The sequence below is a fragment of the Phyllobates terribilis genome, unplaced genomic scaffold, assembly GCF_046119375.1.
Source record: "Phyllobates terribilis strain yellow unplaced genomic scaffold, ASM4611937v1 Scaffold_7__3_contigs__length_470593459, whole genome shotgun sequence".
Taxonomy (NCBI): Eukaryota; Metazoa; Chordata; class Amphibia; order Anura; family Dendrobatidae; genus Phyllobates; species Phyllobates terribilis.
Window position 1 is genome coordinate 58,071,536 of NW_027362767.1, and position 25,624 is coordinate 58,097,159.

At 44.9% G+C, this 25,624-nt stretch overlaps 1 protein-coding gene across 4 annotated transcripts in view; it reads right to left on the reverse strand.

The window, feature by feature from the left end:
• Positions 1–314: 314 nt before the first annotated feature.
• PPP1R13B (protein phosphatase 1 regulatory subunit 13B) overlaps positions 315–25,624 on the reverse strand; it is a 63,412-nt gene continuing 38,102 nt past the window's right edge. For 2 of the 4 annotated variants that reach the window (XM_073638625.1, XM_073638624.1), the window contains exons 5-18: positions 19,374–19,475; positions 14,623–14,797; positions 13,307–13,500; positions 12,902–13,066; positions 12,605–12,785; positions 11,223–11,381; positions 9,358–9,527; positions 8,215–8,710; positions 6,510–7,273; positions 4,003–4,140; positions 3,789–3,922; positions 2,580–2,746; positions 1,511–1,710; positions 315–1,282 (exon numbers count right to left, since the gene is read on the reverse strand). In XM_073638625.1, the coding sequence (XP_073494726.1) occupies positions 1,241–1,282; positions 1,511–1,710; positions 2,580–2,746; positions 3,789–3,922; positions 4,003–4,140; positions 6,510–7,273; positions 8,215–8,710; positions 9,358–9,527; positions 11,223–11,381; positions 12,605–12,785; positions 12,902–13,066; positions 13,307–13,500; positions 14,623–14,797; positions 19,374–19,475 (3,087 nt within the window). In that variant the 3' untranslated portion in view covers positions 315–1,240. Of the gene's footprint in view, positions 1,283–1,510; positions 1,711–2,579; positions 2,747–3,788; positions 3,923–4,002; positions 4,141–6,509; positions 7,274–8,214; positions 8,711–9,357; positions 9,528–11,222; positions 11,382–12,604; positions 12,786–12,901; positions 13,067–13,306; positions 13,501–14,622; positions 14,798–19,373; positions 19,476–21,642; positions 21,848–25,624 lie in introns of those variants that run through there. The other 2 variants (XM_073638627.1, XM_073638626.1) reach the window with 2 other exon arrangements.

The window sequence follows — 25,624 nt, forward strand, 5'->3', positions numbered from 1 at the left end:
GAATGCGGTACTTGCTTGTTGCGGATGCAATTTGACCCCATTCACTTGTGCTACTCTGCGGTATAGCGCCCCCCAGCCTTAAAAGGGATTATTATGACATAAATAGAGCATGGCTGCTCCCATCCCGACCATTGCTCCGATTTGCAGCCATGGCTGAACCCATCGCGTGGTTACACGAGGCGATGTCGGTAGTAGAAAGCAACCATGTTTTTCTAAACTTATACAAACTTTAAGAAAAGTTAGAAAGTTTGTATAACTTTTCTTAGACGTCATAAATTCACCTTCAGTCACCAAATTTTGCATCAAACTTGTGAAAAAAAAAAAAAAAAATTACAGTGCTCTCCCAAATGCAATCACACGTCTAAAGTCACCCCCTCTACTCCCACTTGAATTATCTAGAGAAATGAGATGTCTGGTGATCTAAGTACTACAGTATAACAACCGGCTTCTAAAACATGGCGCCCTCTCCGGGACAAACCACTGAAGCCAATGGAGGTTACTAGTGGCACCTGCCAAATGTGAATACAGATTTACTATGTTCTGACTAGTGGTGAATCCGGTGATGCATAAAATGGATCAAAGTGCAAATAGTGTTTTATCCCCCTCCCCCCCTACTTACATAGAAAACATGGTGGTCCGAGCCCCTCCTCCCATACACTTCCCTTACGTCTTCTATAACCTGCACTTTCCGCTTTCTTGCCCTCTCTCCACGCTGCTGCCGTCAATCATCTACATACAGTTCCCTCCTTGTCCACATCCTCTTCCGTAGTTTTTCAGGGGCACTCTTGATTGGCAAATAAAAAAACTGGAAATGAAGATTAAAAGGCGAGCGAATATGGTGCAGTGCCCATCATGTGTTACAAGGGGTCCCACCTGGTACTTATATGCACAGGCACTAAAACATTGGTGAAAAGCAGGCCGAAGGAGCGAAACGCGTGAAATTAAACTTCTTATTTACACCGAAGCATCTGGGTGGTACCGGAGGACGGCAGATCTCCAGTAGTGCCGTGGACCCGGTTCCTGCAGACGTCCTATGGCATCGCTTCGTACAGTTTGTAAATGTTTGGCTTCAACCACCGGGGAGGAAGTTTATAATACAACTCGGGACAAGTTACGTTGACCTCTCTATTATATAAAGCCACTGAATGTGAAATGTCGTCCTCCAAACACGTCCTGATGAAATGTTTCCAGCACGTGATCTGCGGTTTCCAGTGTGAACATAGGATGGGGTCTACACAACTCAAGCCAGAGTCCTCTGCCTGGGCTTTATACGGGGGTACAGCTGCAAAATACACAAGAATGGGAAGAAAAGATGAGACCGTGTGGGTGGTAGGTGGAGAGAGAAAAGGGGGCACCTCAACGACAGTCACCAGGCTGCAGGTCTGTATAATCTGAGTGCACGGATACTGTGTCCGTCTGCCCATATAATGGAGGGCACGGAAGTGAGAAGGTGCGAATTACACAAGTACTATGTACACATTAATAAATCACAGAAAAATCTGATTCTTACCCCCAACAGGTTCTTAGGCACGTATCCTTCCTTCTCGTTCAGACGTGCCCACCACCAGTCCGTCTCCACATCATCTTTGCGCCTTAGGATCGTGATGGCATCACCTTCCCGGAATGAAAGCTCATCGGCGTTCTGTGCTTCGTAATCCCACAGGCAGTAGACCAGACCTTTATTCATGACGCCCAGCTTCTCCTGGACCCCTGGGTGCAGGAAGGAGGTCTGCGGTTATCATGCAGCACTTTACATGGGCAACATCACATCCAACATGTAATTCATCCTGCTCATGTCACATGGAGGAAACGTAAAAGCCCATCGGTTTATTAAAAAAAACGTATTAAGTAATTTTATGAAATTGTGAGGAGTGATGAGCTCTCGGTACAGGGAGACCAGGCCCGTGTGGGGGGACGGGGTGCTGAGGAGACCAAGCCCACTGCAGGGGGAGACCCCATTTCCTTTCAGTAAATGCATTTCACATCACAGCTGTACGATGTCCTCCATGCTGCGGCTTCTGGATTTGTGCTACATGGAGCCCAGGAAACACTCATGTCTGCTGCGCCGTGCATGGGAGACATCATAGCAGCACCAGATCAGAGATGGCTGAAGATTAGATATAAAGCCTGCAGGGGGGGAAACTGATGACAAATGCCGGATACAACTCATAGTGGCCAGAAATGGTGTTATTCCTCATGTTCGCAGCTTATTCTAAGCAATCGCCTGAAGCAACAGGTCTAACTTACAGGGAACCGGTCACCTGGTTCGTGTGTCCCAACCACGGGCAGCCATAAATCAGAGCCTGGCGGCATAATTGCAGCCAGAGATATATTTTTATCTGACCATAGCTGGACAGAAGACTAGTGTGGTGCTGCCCCTGGCCGGCTCTTCCCAGCGCTGCTGTTGGAGGTGATTGACAGGTTTCTTAGCATGAAAGAGACCTGTCAATCACTTCCGGAGGCAGCGCTCGACTAGTCTCGTCTTTGGCTACGGTTTAACTTTTCTCTGCGTTTCTCGCAGTGGAATGTTCCCTTTCAGAAATGAACACATATATGCATAAAACAGGAGTCCAGTTTACCATAAAGGAACTGAGAACACTGAATATATCCTTCTTCCATCTCCTCGCATTTGTCTGCAGCCGTCTCAATATCGCTGATTGTGGTCGCGAAGATGGCCGCCCCGCACTCTACCAGCATCTTGCAGAGGTGGACGCTGTTACACGACGCTGCGCAGTGTAGAGGAGTCCTGAAAAGAGAAGAAGAGACCGTCCTGAGTGTGACAAATGATCTAGGAAGAGACAGCCCTGAGTGTGACAAATGATCTAGGAAGAGACAGCCCTGAGTGTGACAAATGATCTAGGAAGAGACAGCCCTGAGTGTGACAAATGATCTAGGAAGAGACAGCCCTGAGTGTGACAAATGATCTAGGAAGAGACAGCCCTGAGTGTGACAAATGATCTAGGAAGAGACAGCCCTGAGTGTGACAAATGATCTAGGAAGAGACAGCCCTGAGTGTGACAAATGATCTAGGAAGAGACAGCCCTGAGTGTGACAAATGATCTAGGAAGAGACAGCCCTGAGTGTGACAAATGATCTAGGAAGAGACAGCCCTGAGTGTGACAAATGATCTAGGAAGAGACAGCCCTGAGTGTGACAAATGATCTAGGAAGAGACAGCCCTGAGTGTGACAAATGATCTAGGAAGAGACAGCCCTGAGTGTGACAAATGATCTAGGAAGAGACAGCCCTGAGTGTGACAAATGATCTAGGAAGAGACAGCCCTGAGTGTGACAAATGATCTAGGAAGAGACAGCCCTGAGTGTGACAAATGATCTAGGAAGAGACAGCCCTGAGTGTGACAAATGATCTAGGAAGAGACAGCCCTGAGTGTGACAAATGATCTAGGAAGAGACAGTCCTGAGTGTGACAAATGATGTAGGAAGCCGTGCCCTGGAGCGCTGGCTGTAGCTGCCGTCTACGTACCGCCATAATCTGCCTGTAGACTATTATTTTGCACAGTGGCATAGAGAGGAGACAAGTTCAGGCACTGACAGGGTCACAGGTCGCTTTCTGCACTTGTAAGACCACAAGGTCATATGAAGGGCATTCATTATAGCATGACTGACAAGAGCGCTCCCTCTAGTGGACATGATGAGGAATGCAGGCGATATGTAGACACTGCTGGTGTTGGAGGAGGCCACTGTGCCGCTATACGCGTGGACCATCTCATCAATGATAAGTGTGTGACACAATCAGAAAAAAAACAAAGCATAAAAGACGACTTCTTACCAGCCGTCACTGTCTGCCGCGTTCACATTCACACCAAAGTCCAGCAAGAACTTGACGATGTGGTGGTGCCCGGCGCACACGGCGTTATGCAGAGGGGTGATGCCTTCATCATTGGGTTTGCTGGGATCCTCCACCTGCATAAAGGGCAGAGACGGTGACCACTGACATGACGATGGTCAGACGATGACCACTGGATGGCAGAAGTGCCCCCTACCTCATATATAATCCTCTGAACGAGGTCGAACTCTCCTTCCAGAGATGCGTCGAGCAGCAGAGCCAGAGGGTTAAACTTCACTCTCAGTCCGTGTCCTGTCCGCTCGGAGTTTGGTTTCTTCAGATTTGTGCGTTTCACCTAGAGGAGATAGAGAAAAGGTTAAATGGAACACGGAACGTGGCCATCGGCTAATATTGTCTCCATGAAAAGATGGCGTACGGCCCCATCCCCTGTCCTTAAATCCCCCATCATGTAATGATGAAAGGACCCGGTTGACTCTGTCCCAGTCTACACAGGAAAGCACAGTGGACTAATTGCATTGCCAAAGTGATGCTAGAGGATGGGCAGTAACCAGCGCTTATACTCCGGCCACCACCGCCAGTGTTACCCGAGCCTTCACCATCACTGGAGCCGGCCGTAGTATCCCACAGGTGATGCTCTTGCCTCTGGCTAATCTCGTGGGAGCAGCCATCACTCCTTGTAAGACGCGAGATGTCAGACAGGGAGCATTATTTTTCCACACTAAAATTAGGAGTGACCTGCTGGGCGAGGTCTGGAGGATGTGCCGGTACCGGGAGCACAGCCGCGCCCCATCATCTCGCCCTCAAATCAATGTGATCTCCCAGACTCTTCTGACTGTAGAGTATTGGGCTCTTGTAGCAACGTAGTCACAAGAGAAGTACATGGCTGTTTTTTTTCCACAGATTCTGGATTAGCAAATATACTGGATCATCAGATGTAAATAAAATAAAATAAAATCTTTATGACAATTAATTTCAAAGCTCAACATGACTGGTTTGGTCGGTGGGGTTCACGTGTCTGGCACGAAGCAGCCAAGTCATCACTAACATTCCTGTATATCGGAGACAAAGAATTGGGACCATGTCACGGACAGCGCCTTTGTAGCCTTTTCAGACCTTGTTATCGATGGCTGCCATATTACAGGTACGACGGGGCTGCAGCCCGGACATCAGTCACTCTGTCTACTAGCCTGGAAGTCAAATTACGCATGCCACCCATCCCGGTAATACTCTCATGCACACGTCATTAGGCATTGGCCTATTGTTGAAATCCTGTTTTTAAAGACAAATGTATTTTTTTGTTCCATTTATTTTTCAACTCTTGCAATTTACACACTAGGCTCTACGCCCAATAATAGACTGATACTTCCTGTTCTGTATAGAACACTTTTCAGCAGTCTCATTATCATCACAGAAATTATTAAAATGACTGATAACACTACAATCTACAATTCACCACCTCCTCCTGTACAATGACTGATATCACCTCTACATACAGTAGATAACACAGGATCCACCATTCACAATACGTGATGTCACAGCTCACCTCCTCCTCCTGTACAATGACTGATCACACCTCTATATACAGTAGATAACACAGGATCCACCATTCACAATAGGTGATATCACAGGTCACCTCCTCCTCCTGTACAATGACTGATATCATCTCTATATACAGTAAATAACACAGGATCCACCATTCACAATACGTGATGTCACAGCTCACCTCCTCCTCCTCCTGTACAATGACTGATCACACCTCTATATACAGTAGATAACACAGGATCCACCATTCACAATAGGTGATATCACAGGTCACCTCCTCCTCCTGTACAATGACTGATATCATCTCTATATACAGTAAATAACACAGGATTCTCCATTCACAATACGTGATGTCACAGTTCACCTCCTCCCTCTACCTGCACAGATCATAGCATGTCCAGAACATACTTCTGTACAAGCCAATGAGACAGTATATAGAGGCAGTCTATTTCTGCTAATGTCCATGTGCCTGCTATAAAGAACAGGAATAAGGCATCTAGTATTAGGCCTAGTGGCCAGTGTGAAAATTGCAAGATTTTTTTTATTTTCTTTATAAAAATAGTGACAAAAAAATTACCAACATTTAAAAAAAAATTTAACTTTAAAACCTGATTTAAACAATATTTTCTGCGGAGATTCCCTTTATAAAAGGTTTGCCCAGCACAGATAATTTCCGCATCGAAAATGAGCGTTGCCAATGACGTTAGGACCCCGCATGCTGGCCAAGGCTCATGCACAATCTGTAGGCACGGGTCACCTCCGATGCTGAAGGGAGAGAGGACGTGGGCATCATCTTTAATAATAGGACTTTAACGCGCACGATCCATCTACAGACAGACCACTTTGCAGTTTTGGTAATGTTAAAAGTTACTTTATCCCTTTCCCTATCTCCTCTTGTAGTTAACAGCAGGGAGAAAGTAAAGGACTGCAGTAATTCACATGCCTCACTGACATAGGAGAGTGATGTTTTTAGTACAATCTTCTTAAAAAATCCTAACAAATCACCCAAATTTGACAGTAATGAGTAAACTAGCCTTTATGCGCTTGTGTCTCGGAGTTATACGTAATGCTGCTCAAGACCAAGAATGGAGAGACTGGAGAACATCTAACATGGATCATCATAAAATTAAAGAAACAACCTCCATAATCCATAGTACTCACAGTAGGAGTCAGAGCTGGGGCGCCGCCGCCGGCGGGTGAAGGGACTTCTTCTTTCGCCGGAGATGCTGCTTCGAGTACAGGGCTGGGCGTCTTCTCCGCGGAGGGTACGACGACCGGATTATTATTATTGTTGTCTTCTGTTTCGGAGATCTGGTTTATGATCTCGCTGCTGATCAGTTCCTCTGTGATGGGTGAACACACCTTATTGTCATTATCGTCTGCGGAGATCTGAGGTTCTGGCGCTTGTGGAGGTGAAGGAAGTTGGGGAAGAGAAGGAATCGAGGGGACAGCGGCTGATGGCAAGGAACCTGCCTCTTCTATGTTACCGTTAGCCCCAGCGTTACCATTGTCCACGTCGGCCAATATGCCAAAGTCCTGCGAGTTGCACTGTTGGTAGAAAGGTGGGACTTCCATTCCTCCAGCCAAAGTATTGAAACGCTGATACAGAAGTTTCTGAATGTTGGGTCCGCTGGGACCTTCCGGCTCAGTGATAGAACTCCTCTTCTTCAGAGGTCTTGGAGCGTTGGCCAGCTTTCTCCTTAGAGCTTCCAGGTCAGCATCGCTTTGATATCGCATAGGCGAGTGCACGATTGGGGTCAGTTTGGTGGGGCTCAGAGGACGTGGTATGTTCTCTACACCGCTATTGTCACCCGCTGGAGGTGCACCCTCTCCATCCTTATCAGCATTGGGTGGAGGTCCAGAATGTAGGAAAGGAAGGGGCGAAGAGTTGGAGGAGCTGGGCAGGACAACTGGTTTTCCATATACTGAAACAGATGGATACAATGCATTAATATGGAAGACCAACCCTCTGTAAAGACATCGCACGTCACCATGGTGGCCTTACATCACACCCTGTATAGGTTTCCTGTAAATCTGGATACCCCTTGAATAATTTTCATATCAGAAATCCTGAAAGGCTTTTAATAGCTGTAATTATAGACTTTGCAGTGTTTCCAGCACAAAAAATTACCTCTCTCAAAACATTTTCCCATACCTCCTTTGGTGCGGAGGTCTCCTCACCCATCTGGCAGCAGATAATATAGTCCCTTTCAAACTTCCCTGTAAAAGAGTCTTCTCAGTTTAACTTCAGAGGCTCTCCTCCTTGCCTGACAAGCCGGCCAGAAAGCCAATTTCTATTTCTTCACCAGTAACCTCTTCAGAGAGGACGTGGTCAAGAACTCTAGCGCCACCTATTGGAAGTCACAATCCTAAACGTCAACATCGACCCTTTAAAGAGCCTTGCACACGACTTAGGATAAGCAGCCAAACCAGAAACTCCATATTCAGACATCTGTTTCGGGGTGTCTGCCCATCATCAGTGCAATGCAAGAGAACTGGTTGGGCTGGGTGAGAGGCCTCTGACAGGAGGTCTAAGGGGTAAAATTTCTCCTTGGGGCCAAGTTGATGTAGGGAGACTTGGGCCATAAAACGCTCCTCAGGAAAATTAAATATGCAAACCCCTTCTCTATTCTAATTAGGGTGGGACCCCCAATGTTCTTTTTTTTCTGGCCTATTCTAATGAGAATATGACAGTTAACGCCCCTCGTGTCTGGTGGAGGTGCGGCAGAGTCCTATTTTGCCCTATGTACTGACCCCATATCTATAATGCAGCACTGTGCCCACAGGTGCAGATAGGACCCACCACCCTTACACATTAGATACGGACGTCACACAGAAGCCATTGCAGTCGTGCACTCTTTGGTACCTGCTTTGACAGACTTGTTCAGGGTGTTATACACGGCTTGCTGATAGTTCTTTGGTGGAGTTGATTGCTGAAGATACATAGAATAAATAGAGCTGGAGTTCACCGTCTGTGGCCCTTTTCTTGGGGACTGAGGTCTGGATCCTTTCTCAGCCAGGAAAGGTCTGATGGCCACGGTTAGAGGAGGGTCAGGTCTAGTGTCTGTCCCGGGGAACATGGGGGAAGAGGAAGGCGGGTAGGTAGGGCTCGGGGGCACAGAGATTCTTTGTTGTATTTGCTGCGAGGAACCTGGAGGATGGACGTTGCTGGTTATGGGGAGCGGTAGAGGTCGGGTGCGGGTGTTGGATCCGGATCCAGGTCTTGGCAGACTTCCATCTTTTCTCCTTTCCAAAGAATTTGTAGCGCTCAATGGTAGAGGACCCTGGTACATGCCGTAATTGTGTGGCAGAGACTTGCTCAACCCGGGCATTGGAGATGGCAGCTTTCCAGCATCACCAGACTGGGGAGAAAATGCATAAAGTTTAGAAATTAATTAACTATAATTGGATGAGGGAGGAATTGAGTATTACGAGGCATATACCATAGTAAAAAAAAGTAGGTGTAATCTTTGACACTTCTTTGTACACTTTAATGGTGGTCTCTGTGGTAGAGAACTCCACCTGAGAGAAGCATAATAAGCCGATGTAATTACATAGTTTCATGATATATTAAAGGGGTATTCCGGTCTTACAATATTGACGACTTATCCTTGACCACTTGGACCTCAAGCCACCCGACCCCACTGGGACCCCCCCAGCCATCCAACCACTGGGACCCCCAACGATCATGAGATTGGCCCTGGAGCTTGGCAACCGGACTTTGTCATTGTCTATGGCACTGCCTGTAGTAGCCCAGTAGAGCACTCAGCCATTTCCTGCAGTCCCATAGACAATTCATGGAGTGGACGTCAAGCATGTTTGTCTCCACTCCATTCAAAAAGGGTCTATACAGAGCCCGCTTTCCAAATCGAGGACCCCTGTCTTGTGATCACTGGGGGTCCACATGATCAGATCCCCAGCGATCAGCAAGTGATCCCCTACACTATGGATAACTTCGCATCTTGAGAATAACCCTTTAATGAGTAGCGATGGAGGGTGGGCTACTCACCAACTTCTCAGTGGGCCCTACAGCAGCAGAAGGTAAGGGCTGGGTGGATATAGGTGCGTTCTTGAAGCCGGGCTCCATACTTGATTCGTTCCAGTCCGAGGTGTTGAGTGGAGGCGTCTTTACCACCGACATTGTGCTTTGTTTCAGCGTCGGCCAACTTGTGTCATTACCTGGAAAGTCAGGATTGTGTGACCATAGGGAATATACTTTCCAAACACGATACTTATACCCCCGGCCAAAAATTATATAAAATTATCTCAGCATTATCAAAACTAAGAAAGGATTAAAAAAACATTACAAGTAAATGAATTATTGTGACAATATGATTAAAAAAAAAAAAAAGCCAACGTGAAGCATTAGTGACTTCTCTATATCTACGGGTGACATTGGAGCGGTACGATGATTTATCACACAGACGTCTCGTTCTCGAATGTGAATGGACCCGTCTAGCTGTCCTAGCTGGACTAGGTGTAGTCAGAGAGACAGCCATTATCTGACAGAGGGACAGACAAAAATCTGACGCAGTTGGACGTCTCGCGACGAGACCCCATTCGCTTGTATGGCACTGCGATGTAGCAGCAACACCTACTGAACTTTGATGTGTGACAGCCCCAGCCTTATTGACGACGACAGTTCCATCATAGAAAAAGTTTCCATGATGTTCCTCTGTGTCCCCGGTGACTTCTCTCTGCCCCAGTTTTCACATCAATTATCAGCAAATCCAGGGAACAGAAAGAAGGTCAAGAGGCTAATAAAAAAGTCAATTAACCTGCGTCTCATTACAATTAAGAATGAGGTCTCTAATATAGAAGTAGGAACATCATGGCATTGATGACTAGAAACCAGTAGATCCATGAAATCTGAGCCAAATTTGAGTCAGGCTCTGTTCACACTTTCCCCATGGGGTCCATTTTTTTTTTTTTTTTTTTTACTGGATCTGACATTATTAAGTCATATCAAAGTCCATTAGGTGTAAACATGTTTTTTTCCACTGCATTTATTTTCTTACTGTTCAAGCAAAGTGAATGTAATTTCATGAAAACTCCCACCCACTGCGAGTTAAAAGACGCTGCGGAACGGTGCATTGATTGGTGCCTTTTTTTCCTATAGGCTTCTATGGGGAGCCTTGAAGAAAAAAATGGATGTAAAAACCACATTTGCTTATTTAAGTGCAGAATCACAGCGTTTCTGCACTAACAAAAATGCATTAAAAAAAAAATGCTGTGTGAAATCTGCACAAAAAAAAAAGCAAAACGTTAAAAGGGGAAAACGCATAAAAAGGAGCAACAAAAAGCACAATAATTAAAGCAGATTGCTATTGTGTATTTTGGTGCAGATGCCTGTGGAAAACATGTAGAAAACCACGATGCAAAAAATTAAGCGTTTCCACTTGTATAAACTAATGTCTCTAAAGTACGTGAAATATATCTCATAGTCTTAGGTACATGACCTTCCCCACAGCTTACATATTCTCTTAAATGGAGTACTACAACATCTTTTAGTGATCATATGATGTGCCAATAAGAGATCAAAACTTCATGTCAACAAGCTCTGTAAGAGCAGTCAGTCCTGATGGGACCGCCATGGGCACAAGTGCATGGTCTGACATATAACCAAGGATTTACATTCATGAAGGTCTAAAGAGGAAAGGTCATACTTGGGTTGTCTTTCTAATTCAGGTCTGTGGTCCTTAGCAAAGCCTATGTGTCAGTAAACGGATAATTAGCATTTGTGGGCAGGTAGAAGACCCCACTACAGCTCTCTCCAGAACAGGATGCATGTGATAATACAGCACATAGACTGATTAGAGTGATCTGGTGCGATTCGGCAAGCAAAGGGTAAGAATTCCTGCGGAGCAGACTCACTGTGCAGGGTGTCAGAGAGGCCAGGTGCCTGATGGAAGACACTGTGGTCAGAAGACTGAAGACAGGAGGTGGAAGACGAGCGCACAGGATCCACTAGAATGTCTAAATCTGAAACCTTCCAGGGACCTGGAGATTTTTTCACATAGTCACTGTCTCCCTCTATTGGAGGACAGGAGGCCACCCAGATGTCAGGAGGAAAAAAAACACATCACGGAAAGAGAAAAAAAAAAAAAAAGCACGAAGACCAAGAGAAGACACAAGACACAGGACAAGACATTAGGATGTAAAAAGAATAGTGACGTGAGAAACAAATGCACGGAAACAAGCGTAATAGTACAAGAAATTAATATCAGCATCATGATATGGTGTCAGATCTGGAAAGAAACTTTAAAGAGGAAGTATCGGACCTGAAATCTCTCATTTACAAGATGACATGAATAGCTAACTAGTAGAACATGGGTAGGATGGGATGGGGGTGATCTAGGGATCCGTAACTAACAGCCATCATGGACGTCCGTATCAGTTATTTGTTCCATGTGGTTTGATGAAACCAATAGGAATGAGATCCAACTCCTGGCATATGTATGGCGCTTAGTGGATATGAACACCACTTAAATCCCAGAGTTGCATTCACAATTCTGCTCACCTCTACTGGAAGTTGTAAATGAAATGAGCTAGTTTCAAACGCACCCCTTAAAAAGCTCAGCCGAACTCCATCAGGACTGTTAATTTTCCCAATATCAAATAACTAGACAGTGCCTGGTGTGAAATAAAACCTAGCCACAACAGGGGAGATTTCAGCTCCGAACTCTGCAGAATGGTGAATGCAGCTGTGAACTATAACTCAGGTGGTTAAGGATATATTATGGAGAAGAAGTCTGTCCTCAATTTGCATAAAAAATAATTATTGCAACCGTTATTTATAGACATGGCGTCTTCTAAAATTGTAGGTAATCCCCCCCACTCCGTATGCTAATAGTCAGCAAGAACAGAACAATGCAGGACAAGGACCAGTACTTCCCCTTTAAATAAAACAGGACAATACACATAAGATGATGGTTCACATGAAGATGATTGGTAAAGAGCAGAAGTACAGGCAATGTATGCACTTGGGCAAATAAAAGTCAGGCAATTAGATTTCAGCTTGACTTAAAGGGGTGGTCTGATGCCACTCGCTTCCAAATTGCGGGTTCAGCTGCACCGATGACGTTGCATCTACACCACTGCAGATTGTGCACGAGGTCCATTTGATATTTGTAGAGAAAGTCATCTGCACCATGCACCTCCAGATACAGAAGTGAGCGGCACAGGACAACTCCTTTAATTCCCGATGCAGTCTCTAATGGACAACCCCTTAAATTTCTAAACGCACCATGACATACCAGATTTTGAGCGCTGCTGTGTCCCAGTAGCAGCAAGTGACAGAGATTGAGGTTTGACCGGATCGGGCGGCAGCGGGTAGTTGACTGTGCTTGGAATTTGGATGTAAGGACCCACGGCCGCGACTCGCCCTGACGCCGATAAAGTGGACTGAGGCGACGGCGTTCCATTGATGCGATTCAGCTGTGATGTAAAGATCGAAACGCGTCAGTGACCTCAACTGGAAGGAGGCGATAAAACCATGAAAACGGTAACACAACTCCACCGAGACAAGTGGCCACGTTAAAAGGAAATCTTACGGGAATGTTTTCTTTTTGACGTGCCTCGACTTTCTTCTTGTACAGACGCTCGCGCAGCTCGTTGATCCTCTTGTCCATAATGGCCACCTCCATGTTGCGCTTGTTTAGCAGCTCCTTCTGCTGCTGGAGCTTCGTGTTCTGCTCCTGGTTGAGACGATTTCTGATCTGGAGGACATGAGATGACTCGTTACAGAGGAGCCATATTGTTTTATACACCATAGTTAACTACATAATTGAGGGGGGTGTCGTTGAGTCCCACATGGAGAACGTTCCAAAGAAAAAAACCTGTCTGGTAGAAATTAAGGGGTCCTTATTCATTCATTGTGATGAGCCCTAGTGGAAGACGTTCAATCCACCCGTGTATGGTGAAACCTGGCAGAGGTGGGCATACATGATGCCACTCACCTGCAGCTCTTGGTAAAGCTTCTTCAGCTCCAGTGCGGCAGGACCCGTCATTTGTCCGTAAGCCTGGAAACCATTTAACTTTCCTTTCCGGAGGTCCTCCAGCTGCTGGGTCAGCTGCTCCACCTTCAGCACAGCCGCCTGGAGCTCCTGCTGCTTCTCCTGAAACATGTCACTGATGTGCTCTATTTCTGTAGCTGGAACGTAATGAGAAACGTGTCAGTAGGGATTGACAGCAAGTGACGAGGACACAAGAGGCTGGGACATATACACAAGGCGGACACTTCCCTACTGGGACAATTGTACATGTGGCTAACTTGTATGTATCATGCCACGGGCATATTACTAATGGAGGGACCTGATGTATCTAGAAATGGCTTCCATAAAGGACGTGAGATTTGCACTACTGCAGAAGTATGAAGGGTCCCACTTATCCCGAGAGAGGAGCTCTGGAGTGCCCTGTTGAACAGTCCCGGCATTGGTACCTTCATGCAATGGCATGGGACGGGAATAGCTGAGTACAACATTGGGCAATCGCCAGCAGTCCCGTAGACTTTTCATGGAGTGGTGGTGCACATGCGGAACCATCTCTTTCATACTGGGTAGTCCATGCCTAGTTCTTGGGATTGGTGGACGTGGAACCTTTGGGACAGGTAAAACCCCCTTCACAGGGATAGCAATGTAACTCAGGAATTTAAAATTGAAGGGGTATCCTTCATATATATCATGAATAATAAATGGGAGTCGATCTATTGCAAATCAAATGGAAAAATGGACTATGGCCATCCAGCCTGATCCTGCGGGACTAGAATTCAGCAATAAGATTCCCGGGACCCTGGACCAGCTGCCACGTTGGTTGTACAAGTCTGCCAGACCTCCTCCTACCAGCAGGCATCATCAGGGTGCCTCTTTTGACCAGTAAGCCCAATGCAACGTCATGCATGTGTCACAGTGATGGTCTACTAATCAGAAGAGGCATCCAGGATGCCGGCAGGTAGGAGACGGGTTTGCATGACTCTAGTCTAGCGATCATGGACTACTGACGTGGCTGCTACCCAAGGTCCTGCAAGTTTTATTTTCTAAACTCTACCAGGCAGCTGTGCATGGCATACAATGGAGAGGTCCGTTGTGGCGCTTGATGAAACACTGCGACCCCTTCAAACCACTGATTAGGAGGGAATCGAAGTGAAAGACCCCCAATATTGATGGCCTATCCTTAAGGATAAGCCTTGAACTTTCAAGTTATTAATAACCCCTTTAAGATATATTTGCATCTGAACTTGCTGCTGAGACAATCCCTTTAATACAGTAACACCTACACAGGTTTCCATTCATGACTTTGCTGTAGTCCACTTGTCCTCTCATGGCCCGGATCTTCTTGAGTTTGTTCTCCTGCGTCTCCACTCGTTCTTTGAGCTTCTGAAGTTTTTCGGTTTCGGAGACGGCCTGCAGCTGGCGACGTTCCTGTTGCTTCAGATAACGCAAGCGTTGTTCCTACCAATGCAGATAAAGGAAAAGAAGTTTAGGTACAGAAGATAACAGGAAAGGAAAACCCAAGACTACAGGAAAAAGACAATGGAGAAGGTAAACATGGATTCCCTCACATCTGAGTCTCCCTGCGCCGGTCACTTCCCGAGACCTTCAGTCGCCATCACGGCTCCCTGATGTCTCCTAAACTAGAGATAAGCAGCGGAGGGAGATAATAAACCTTCACTGTGATGAGCTGCAGAGACGGGAGAGCGCCAACCGTGCCAGCGACACCACGGCACCTCCGAGAGGCCATGGAGTGATCGGTCGGTGGGATTGGCACGGATTATTCTGCAGCGACTCAGCCAGAGAACACAAAGAAGCCCGGACAGCCGCGAGGACACTGAAGGCTGCGACACATAAAAGAGCCGGTCACGTCAGTCCGGGCAGACAGGTAGACTAATCCGAGACTCTGTGGGGCCACAGACTGTGCTGTATAGACGCACGGGTGCAGATAAGGGCGCGGGTACAGCCGAAACCTCTGCACTCGGAAACCACAAGCACAAAGAATCGGCGACTGTCAGACCTGACTAACTGCAAACAGCCCCGAATACAGGACATCACCATCCAATCACAATGCAGGAAGGGTTGCTCATAACAGCTAGGGGGCGCCCCAAACCTGTGTGTCTACAGATATCTAGGCACAGGGCTGTGGAGTCTTTAAGCCAAACCTCCGACTCCAACTCCACGACGCCGACTCCCTCATACACGGCTCATGCTTAAATGATACATTTACTGTAGCACAGATTCATCTCCGCTAAAAGTCCACAGAAATAGGACAGACATTTAGGCTGAGTTCACACGATGCGTATTTCATGCGTTTCCGCGGCGTTTTTGCAGTTGCGGAAACGCATGAAAAACGCATGGTAGAAGGGAAGCAATGTTCCCCAATGGAAATCCGCATGTGCTGTGCTCATGATGCGGATTTTTCCGCAGCGTAAACGCTGCGCTCAAAAATCCGCAGCATGTCATTTAATTTTGCGGAAACGCGGCGTTTTCGCCGCCATTGACTTGCATTAGAACGCGCCAATTCCGCAAGACTGCATCTGTACTTGCGTTATTGGTGCGTTCTAATGTGCGGATGGTACCCGAGTGTGGAGAAGAGGAGAGTCTCATCCACACCCAGGTACCATTAAAAAAGCTGTAAAAACAAGAATAAAATAAAAAATATATATATACTTACCTTCTGTCGGCCCGCGCAGCGCTCCTGCTTGCTTCCCGGCACCTGCAGTGAGTTGTAGGACCTGCGGTGACGTCAAAGTCATGTGACGGGTCACGTGACGCTGACGTCGGCAGGTCTTTCAATTCAAAGTTGCCGGCAGCCGGGAGAACGGAGTGAGCAGGACAGCGCGGGCCATCGGAGGGTAAGTATATACACTCTCTAGGGTCACACTATATAAATCCATGCTGTTTGCATGGATTTATACAGTGTTACCTAGTTGTCAAGCACTTTCCAGGTGATGCTATCGCCTGGAAAGTGCTTGTCAATCTGCATGCGGAAACGCATGTGAATCTGCATGTGGATCCGCATGTATTCTGCAGGAAAAACGCATGCACAATCTGCATGCGTTTTTTCTGCCAGGGAGATGCAGAAATGATGCAGAAATTTTCTGCTTCATTTCTGCATCGTGTGCACATAGCCTTATAGGACATTTCATAACTTTCCCAAATTCTTATGAAAAAATATTCCCCACAAACTGCATTGAACTACTGCACCCAATTTATTATATATTTTAGGAGTTGGAGTTGGTCCATTTTATACCGACTCCAACTCCGACTCCACCAAAATGGACACCGACTCCACAGCCTTGTGTAGGCACAGATAGAACGATTTAAGTCAACCTTATTTCCAGGGAAGACAGCACTGTCTACCTATATGGAATATTCGTATGGCTAGTACTGCCTTGCAGCCTCTCTGTAAATTATATAGGCACAGATAGTACTGCCTTCCTGTCTCTCCCTGTAAATGATGTAGGTACAGATAAGAACAGCCTTCCAGTTTCTCTGTAAATGAACTAGGTACAGAAAGTACTACCTTCCTCTCTCCCCTTGTAAATTATGTAATTACAGATAGTACTGCCTTCCTGTCTGCCCCTGTAAATTATGTAGTTACAGATAGTACTGCCTTCCTGTCTGCCCCTGTAAATTATGTAGTTACAGATAGTACTGCCTTCCAGCCTCTCACTGTAAATTATGTAGTTACAGATAGTACTGCCTTCCTGTCTGCCCCTGTAAATTATGTAGGTACAGATAGTACTGCCTTCCTGTCTGCCCCTGTAAATTATGTAGGTACAGATAGTACTGCCTTCCTGTCTGCCCCTGTAAATTATGTAGGTACAGATAGTACTGCCTTCCTGTCTGCCCCTGTAAATGATGTAGTTACAGATAGTACTGCCTTCCTGTCTGCCCCTGTAAATTATGTAGGTACAGATAGTACTGCCTTCCTGTCTGCCCCTGTAAATTATGTAGGTACAGATAGTACTGCCTTCCTGTCTGCCCCTGTAAATGATGTAGTTACAGATAGTACTGCCTTCCTGTCTGCCCCTGTAAATTATGTAGTTACAGATAGTACTGCCTTCCAGCCTCTCACTGTAAATGATGTAGGTACAGATAGTACTGCCTTCCTGTCTGCCCCTGTAAATTATGTAGGTACAGATAGTACTGCCTTCCAGCCTCTCACTGTAAATTATGTAGTTACAGATAGTACTGCCTTCCAGCCTCTCCCTGTAAATTATGTAGTTACAGATAGTACTGCCTTCCTGTCTGCCCCTGTAAATTATGTAGGTACAGATAGTACTGCCTTCCTGTCTGCCCCTGTAAATTATGTAGGTACAGATAGTACTGCCTTCCTGTCTGCCCCTGTAAATGATGTAGTTACAGATAGTACTGCCTTCCTGTCTGCCCCTGTAAATTATGTAGTTACAGATAGTACTGCCTTCCAGCCTCTCACTGTAAATGATGTAGGTACAGATAGTACTGCCTACCAGCCTCTCCCTGTAAATGACGTATTTCTGTAAATTGTGTAGGCACAGATAGTACTGCCTTCCTGTCTCTCCCTGTAAATGATATATAGTTACAGATAGTACTGCTTACCAGCCTCTCTGAATTGATCCCCATGTTCAGAAAAATCCAAATCCCTGGTTAATTATTTGTTACGAGCTTAAAATGGGTATTCCCATCTCCAAGATCATATCCCAATATGTAGTAGGTGTAATAATAATATCATCAGCAAACACCACCAATTAGAAATGTAGTATAGTTTTTCTGATTCGCTATGTCTCTTTCCTCATGTACAGACATTGCAGGACCTTAGGTATCCACGGTTATGACCACTGATATAGTGACAGTTAGCTAGCTGCAAGTGTCCGAAACCATGGATACCTAACTCTCACTATATCAGTGGTCGTAACCATGGATACCTAAGGTCCTACAATGCCCTGCACGAGGAAAGAGACATAGCGAATCAGAAGAACTATACTACATTTCTAATTGGAGGTATTTGCTGATATTATTATTACACCTACTACATATTTGGATAGGATCTTGGAGATAAAACCCCGAATGGTTGATCAGCATTAATATCTCATGCGGACCCCTATACTGGATTTCCTTGGCTGGGCAAGCCTGGTGAACCAGAAATGTCTAGAAATAATGTCTGTGACCTGAAACCATTGTGTTTCTGTAGATTACTACCAGTAACCTACTTACCAGCAGACTTCGTCCTGAAATGCCGCCGGCACTCAATTCTAATGTAAATTATCATGGTGTATATAGAAATTACAGGGCTTGTCGTTCAGACGTCAGCAAATTCCACTTCTGTTTAGTCTGAAAAGAACGACTAGACGAAAACATCTCTAAGACTGTGGGGTGATGGACAGTCCTTACAAGTGTCCCCGAAGTTAAACTGATATTGAGCCTCCCACCACTGGGATAACCAGCGATCAGCTCTGATCTGTGGCAGATCCTGCCAGCAAGTGTGCAATTCTTCTGCAGCGCCACCACAAGGGGAAATAAAGCATTACACAATTTAATGGTCTGTTCAGGGCAAGAATATGTCCGGTCCTCCTGAGCGAGAGGCAGTATTCGTTTCCTCTCCTTTATAGTTCACTGGACTAAAGGTTTTCGGTCACTTGTGAAAAAATAAATTGCATATTTACTGCCTAGTGATGAGCAAACGTGATCGTTTTACCCTTTCACCGAGCACGCTCGGGTGCTTTCTGAATGTCTTCGGCGAGCTCGTATATTATGTTTCAATCCCTGCGTCTGCATGATTTATGGCTGTTACACAGCCTAAACACATGTGAGGATTCCCTAACAAACAGGCAATCCCGGAATATGTTTAGGATGTGTAACAGCTATAAATGATGCAGACGCAGGGACTCGAAGGTAATATATGAGCACACCGAAGATACTCGGGAAGCACCCGAGCGTGCTCGGTGAAAGGGTTAAGCGAGCACGAGCACTCATCACTAATAATTACATATTTCCGGCAAGTGTCAGGTTGTCTTCATTTATCATCGGACTCTAGACCTAAAGTACTCACCTTTGCCACTAACATCTGTTGCTGGTTCTCAATCTGCTGCTGTTGGCGCGAGGCCATATCCTGCAGCTCGGAAAGAGTCAGCTCTACTCTTGGGTTGCCCACCTAGGTAAGGGAAAAAAAAATAAATAAATTAAGCTCTAATATAGTTAAAGCTGCTTTCATATAAAATATGTAAAATCATAGTTGACCTTGAAATCCAAGTGATGGAAAAATAATCAGATTGCAATGGAGACTATAAGAATGAACCGCATGTCTTGTACCCTCACAACCTGCAGACACCACGCGCAGGATCAACACTAGGTCCCTTTAATTCTGCGTAACTTAATTTTGACAGTTTCCAAAAAAAGACAACGTAATAATGATCCAAGTACAGTGAGAAGAAGAAAAGGATTTCCGTATTAAGATAAAGTCAGGTAGACAGGAAATCGCTGACATCCCGAAAAATCAGGTTCCTATTATAGCGCAATCTCCAGAGTATACGGCAAACCAGGGCAGAGTCAAAGGGTCCAGATATACAGTATATACATAGCCAGTGACGTGTATGGAAGGTTCTATAAGTCATGCTGGGACTTGTGGTGCAATCACTGAGCTGCAGGATAATAGGGATCAGGCACTGTGCACAATTCTCGCCAGTACAAAAATTATGGAACATTAATAAAATGATATGACGTTAATGTAAAAGAATCAATCAAGGAAATAAATAACTACAAAATTGGAAACAAATATTCTGTGTGCAAGGAGCTTCTATGATGGATCAGTCAGGGTATGTTCACACAGGGAGAAGGTGGATGTGGATTTCGGAGTGGAGTGAAATTTGCTTCTACACAGACATGAAAAGCTGCCTCAAATACTCTGGGAATAAGTTCCCTATTCATATCAATGGAAACATACACCTATAGTGTGAATGGGGCTTCCCCCCATCCCCATGTCACTACCTGAAAGACAGCACAAACTTCACCTCTGGATCACATGAAGCAGAAAAATGCTCCATACACAAAAAAAACCTCTACATTATTAATAAACGCTGTGTGAACTTACCCACATGGTATGTTCACGAGTTTTTTTTTGTGTAGTTCTTGTCACAAATTCCACAATAAAATCCACATAAAAAAACGGCATCAAATCTATTTGTTCCACCTTTATAATGCGTCACATTTTTTATGCTCTTGATCAAAAAAATAAAAAAAAGCGACAGATTAATTCTTTGACTTGCTGTTTTCTGACTGTGGACAGATTCTTTGCCACAGTTTTTGATGCATTTTATGACAAGTTTTTCTGCAGTAGAAATTTACCAAAAAGTGCACTTTATTGTAATTAAAACGTATCAAAAACCAAGCTAAAATAAAATAAAACACGTTAAAAAAAAAAAAAAGTTATTTTTTTTTTTAAAAAAGTTACACAAAAAAAGTTGCTTTTTTTTTTAGAATTAATTTATTTTTGGACAGATTTTTTTTTTCTGGCAGAAGACTATACGTCAACAAAATCTGTGTGAACACGTCCATAGGGTATGTTTATATAAAGCGATCAAGCTGCGTTTATTTTTGCTGTCATTTCTAAAAAATCACAGCAGAAATCAAAACTGAGCTGTGGACGCTTCAGGTGCCGCAATCTCACCACTTAATAGATATTCTCCTCTAGAAATAATATTCCTAATGGGAAGAACACTTCTGCAATATCGATCCAGTACAATCCGAGAATAGGGTCGGTGCAACTCCGAGGAGCAATCACACCATAATACCCATTGGACTACAGGCCTGTATAGATTTGCAACTTGCCCTAAATGGATGCACAATTTTATGGGAAACATAAAGAAAAAAAGAGATATATAAAAAAATAAGGAAAATAAGCCCCTCTCTATATGCCGTGATTCAGTTACATATAGATATACAGACATACAAAAGGTAAAGTACACAAAGATGTAGCAAGTAAAGCACTAACTATAAGCGGCCATTATTAGAATGCACGGAATGCGGCGCACAATACAACATTCTTATGTTTAACCCCTCAACATCCAGACAAAGCCCTCCAAATCCCTCGCATACTTCATGCTCTCATCCCTGGGGTGCACTCTACATCCTTCCTGGAAGTGAAGGGGTTACAGGAGAGCGCCCAAATCCCCACATAATTAGTGTAAGAGCCAGCAGGAAATCCTCTTAATTCATTCAGCATTAGAGGCGCAGACAATGCGCAGCCACCCACTCTCCAGCCCGATGGAAAGCAGCAGAGATACACGGATGGACGGGGTGTGGGAATAGGAATGGGGGTGAACCTGTAGCTTGATGTGCTGCGCTTTCCTCCTCGCCCACATGGTGGTAGGATGGTTATCGGGGGGACGCTCGTAGACCGGGGTCTTGCTGGGTGACTGCAGGTGCTGAGGCAGGTGTTGCTCTCGAGGAGCGTGCACGTGAGTGACAGGCGACAGGTACGTGCCTGGGAGCGTCTCGCGTCCTAATGAAAGCGCATCTCTGGTGTAATCCTACACATTCCCACAGCTTAACACCAGGCCCTGGACATTAGATCCTCCCTTTTCAAAGCCACAGAAAAAAAACAAATAATAAGCAGCAGGCTCAGCCCATACACAGGATCTAAGGGAGAATTCAGACAGGCGCATAAGGAAAAGGGAAAATAACACTGTACAGAATTAAAGGGAGTCTTGTCATCACCCCCAAAATCTGCATCAAAGGAGTCGTAGGTTCTCCTAAGACGAGCCAATAGTTTTGGGGAACTTTCTTTATTCCTATATGCAAAAGAGGTGCTTAGAGAACTATGGGCGGGGCAACGCAGTCTGGAGCACTCTTCCTTGCCACAGTTTTGCTGACCCCACCTACTGCGCTACAAGAGCCTCATTTGCATACGAAAATACAGAACGCTTCTTCCAAAACTATCCAGATGATTTTTTTTTATTTGAAGCTATGGCTCCTGCGAGTTTCCCATCAGTGTAAAATCTGAGCGTGGCTGTGGATTGTGTACATTGCTCGTGATACAATTGGAGGAAGAGACGTCTCCGGCGTGATGGAAAAATTGGACACACCCTTCATTCAGCTTTGTAAGGGGTCATCATGGGATCACGGATTCACGAGTCTGACTCAATCAACTATTAACTAGTTCCATCCAAGCGGTGTATAAACTACAGGAGAATTTAAAGGGGTTCTCCAGTGAAGAGAAGTTACATCATCTATCCACACGAAAGGCGATCACATATAGATCGGTGGGCATCTGACCGCTGGGACCCGCACTGATCAGCTGAATGAGGAACTATTATCCCCATCAGAATGGGTCAGTGCGCATGCTCCACCGCCGCTCCATTCATTCTCTATGTGGCTGCTGAGTGCCGACCTCTCGTTTTTCTGGCAGCCCCATACATAATGAATAGAGCGGTGGTTGAGCATGAACATTGATGCATTATAACGGGAATAAATGTTCCCCATTCTATAGGTCGGTGCAGGTCCCAGGGGTCGTACCCTCACCAATCTAGAAGTCATTACTTATGCTGCGGATAGGCGATAACTTATTTACATTTTTTATAATTGTAAAAAAGCAATTAAAATTAAGCAAGAATGCAAATAGTCAATTAAAAAAATCTTAACCATTCAGCTCTCTGTGTCTCCATGGTAACAGACTACAAACCAATCCTATGTAGTCGGATTCTACAGCTGCGTCTATCGCTTTCCGAATTCTTGATAGCATGCATTGGCAGGTCGGTAAAATGTAAGGGGCAGATAGAAGCCACGACGACTGCAGGGTCAGACTACTTTGTAGCCTGTTACCACGGTGACACACCGGTCTGCATGGGAGATGTAGATACAAAGCTATAGATTTTTAATTAGAACCATTTTGAGAGTTACTTTCCTTTTTTCTTTTATTAGAATATTAAAATCCCCTAAATATGGCAATGTAATTAAATACCCTTTAAATCTATTAGCGGTATATACTCTATTGTACGGGTAATAGACAAGCCGATATCCTATTGTTATGCTTAATACGGTATCGCCCCATGAGGCATCTATAGGGTTAAGTGCGGTGTTATGTCTTGGCTTTTGTCCTCTGCGTATGGGTGTGTATGTGTGGGTGGGTGGGTGTATGGCGTTCTATCCCTTTGTTAGGAGGACTCGGAGTATTAGAACATTAGCTGGAGAATTTCATATACGCCATCGTGTTTATTACAGTCATTCCAGCAATGTGGGTAGTGCCACCCCCTACTGACAGGACCCTCTGATCCAAGGCATCGCTCACATCTGGAAAGCCGTATGCGGTCAAGGATGGGCAAAACACACACAGCGCCTCCTGGGAACCTTCATTTTGCCAAAGACAAGAAATTAAAGAGGATTTTAAACAATGAATCACAAAGGAAAGTTCTCAATTGGAGAGACTTATAGGGGTATTCCCATCTCCAAGCTCCTATCCCAATATGTAGTAATAATATTAGCAAATACCTCCTATTAGATATGTAGTATAGTTCTTCTGATTCGCTATGTCACTTAACCCATGTGCAGGGCATTGCAGTAGCTTAGGTATCCATGGTTACAACAACTAACACCTAACTGTCACAATATGAGTAGTTATAACCATGGATATCTAAGCTACTGCAATGCCCTGCACATGGGGTAAGTGACATAGCGAATCAGAAGAACTATACTACATTTCTAATTGGAGGTATTTGCTAATATTACTACCACATATTGGGATAGGATCTTAGATATGGGAATACCCTTGTAAAGAGTAATGAATGATCGTTTTAAATTTTATTTCATAAATCAGTAGAACACATGAAAAAAACAAACATAGTAATAAATCTTATCAGAGAAATCTGCTTCCTTCACTCTTAATTCTTGGATAAAATTTGTATTAAGTAAAGATACAGATTCCACAGAAGATGACAGTTGGTGCTTTTAAAATTCGATGGATGAGGGAGGAGCCAGAGGCAGACAGACATTCCTTTGCAAGTTCCATAGAACTTTCTAAGTACCAACCGTTATTCCCCATCTCAGTAATGGGAAAGTCTGTATTCACAAATGACAGATTTCACCTATGAATTGAGGATGTTGAGAATGAATGATCAGTCCTGGAGGAGAAAGAAGCAGATTTCTCTGATAAGAAACAGCAGGTGAAATTGGTATTGAAGACGTCACCAATTTTCTAAGTAAATATATTTGTAAAGGTGCTATTGACATGAAATTCTCACCAGATATCAGTAACAACCCATCCAAACCACACAGGCAAAGAAATCATCCATAGATGACCATAAATTATGTTATGTGTAAGGCTGTGTGCCCACTATGTGTTTTTTAAGCGTTTCCGCAGCGGCAATTCCACTGCAGAAATGCTCAAAACACGCTTGGTAGAAGGTCTGCCATGTTCTCCAATGATAATCCGCATGTGCTGTGCAAATACTGCAGAAATTTCCGCTGCGGATTATCATTGCTGAAAAATCCACAGCACTACCAATTATTTTGCGGAATCGCGCCGTTTTTGCCGCCATTGACTTGCATTGGAACGCTTGACATCCGCATCACTACATGTGCAAATGCGGTTCAATGTGCGGATGGTACCCGGGTTTGGAGAAGAGGAGACTCTCCTCCGGACCCGGGTACCATAGTACCTGTAAACAATAAAATAAAAAAATACATTATACTTACCTTCTGATGGCCCCCGGTGTCCTTATCCGATCAGTCCAGGCTTGCCAGCAGCTCGAAATGGTCTAAAAGGACCTGCCGTGACGTCATTTAGTCATGTGACGGGTCGCGACTAAATGACGTCATGGCAGTTCCTTTTAGACCACCACGAGCTGCCAGCAAGCCAGGACGGATCGGATAAGGACACCGGGGACCATCAGAAGGTAAGTATAATATTTATTTTTTATTTTTTACCATTCTTTTACGGTAGCACTATATAAATCCATGCCGGTTGCCGGTTGCATGGATTTATATAGTGTGACCAAGTTGTCAAGCACTTTCCAAGTGATGCTAAAATCGCTTGGAAAGCGCTTGATAACCCGCATGCAGAAATGCAAGTGAAGAACGCTTCACATCCGCATGTCCCTGGCAGGAAAAACGCATGCACAATCCGCATGCACAATCCGCATATACAATCCGCATGTGTTTTTTCTGCCAGGGAGATGCAGAAACCCTCAGGAAAAATCCGGAGCATTTCTGCATCATGAGCACATGACTTAATAATGAGAAATAAGACAGGGAAAAAGTATTGTGCTCGCTCACTGATATTTATTAATACTTTGTACAAAACCCTTTGTT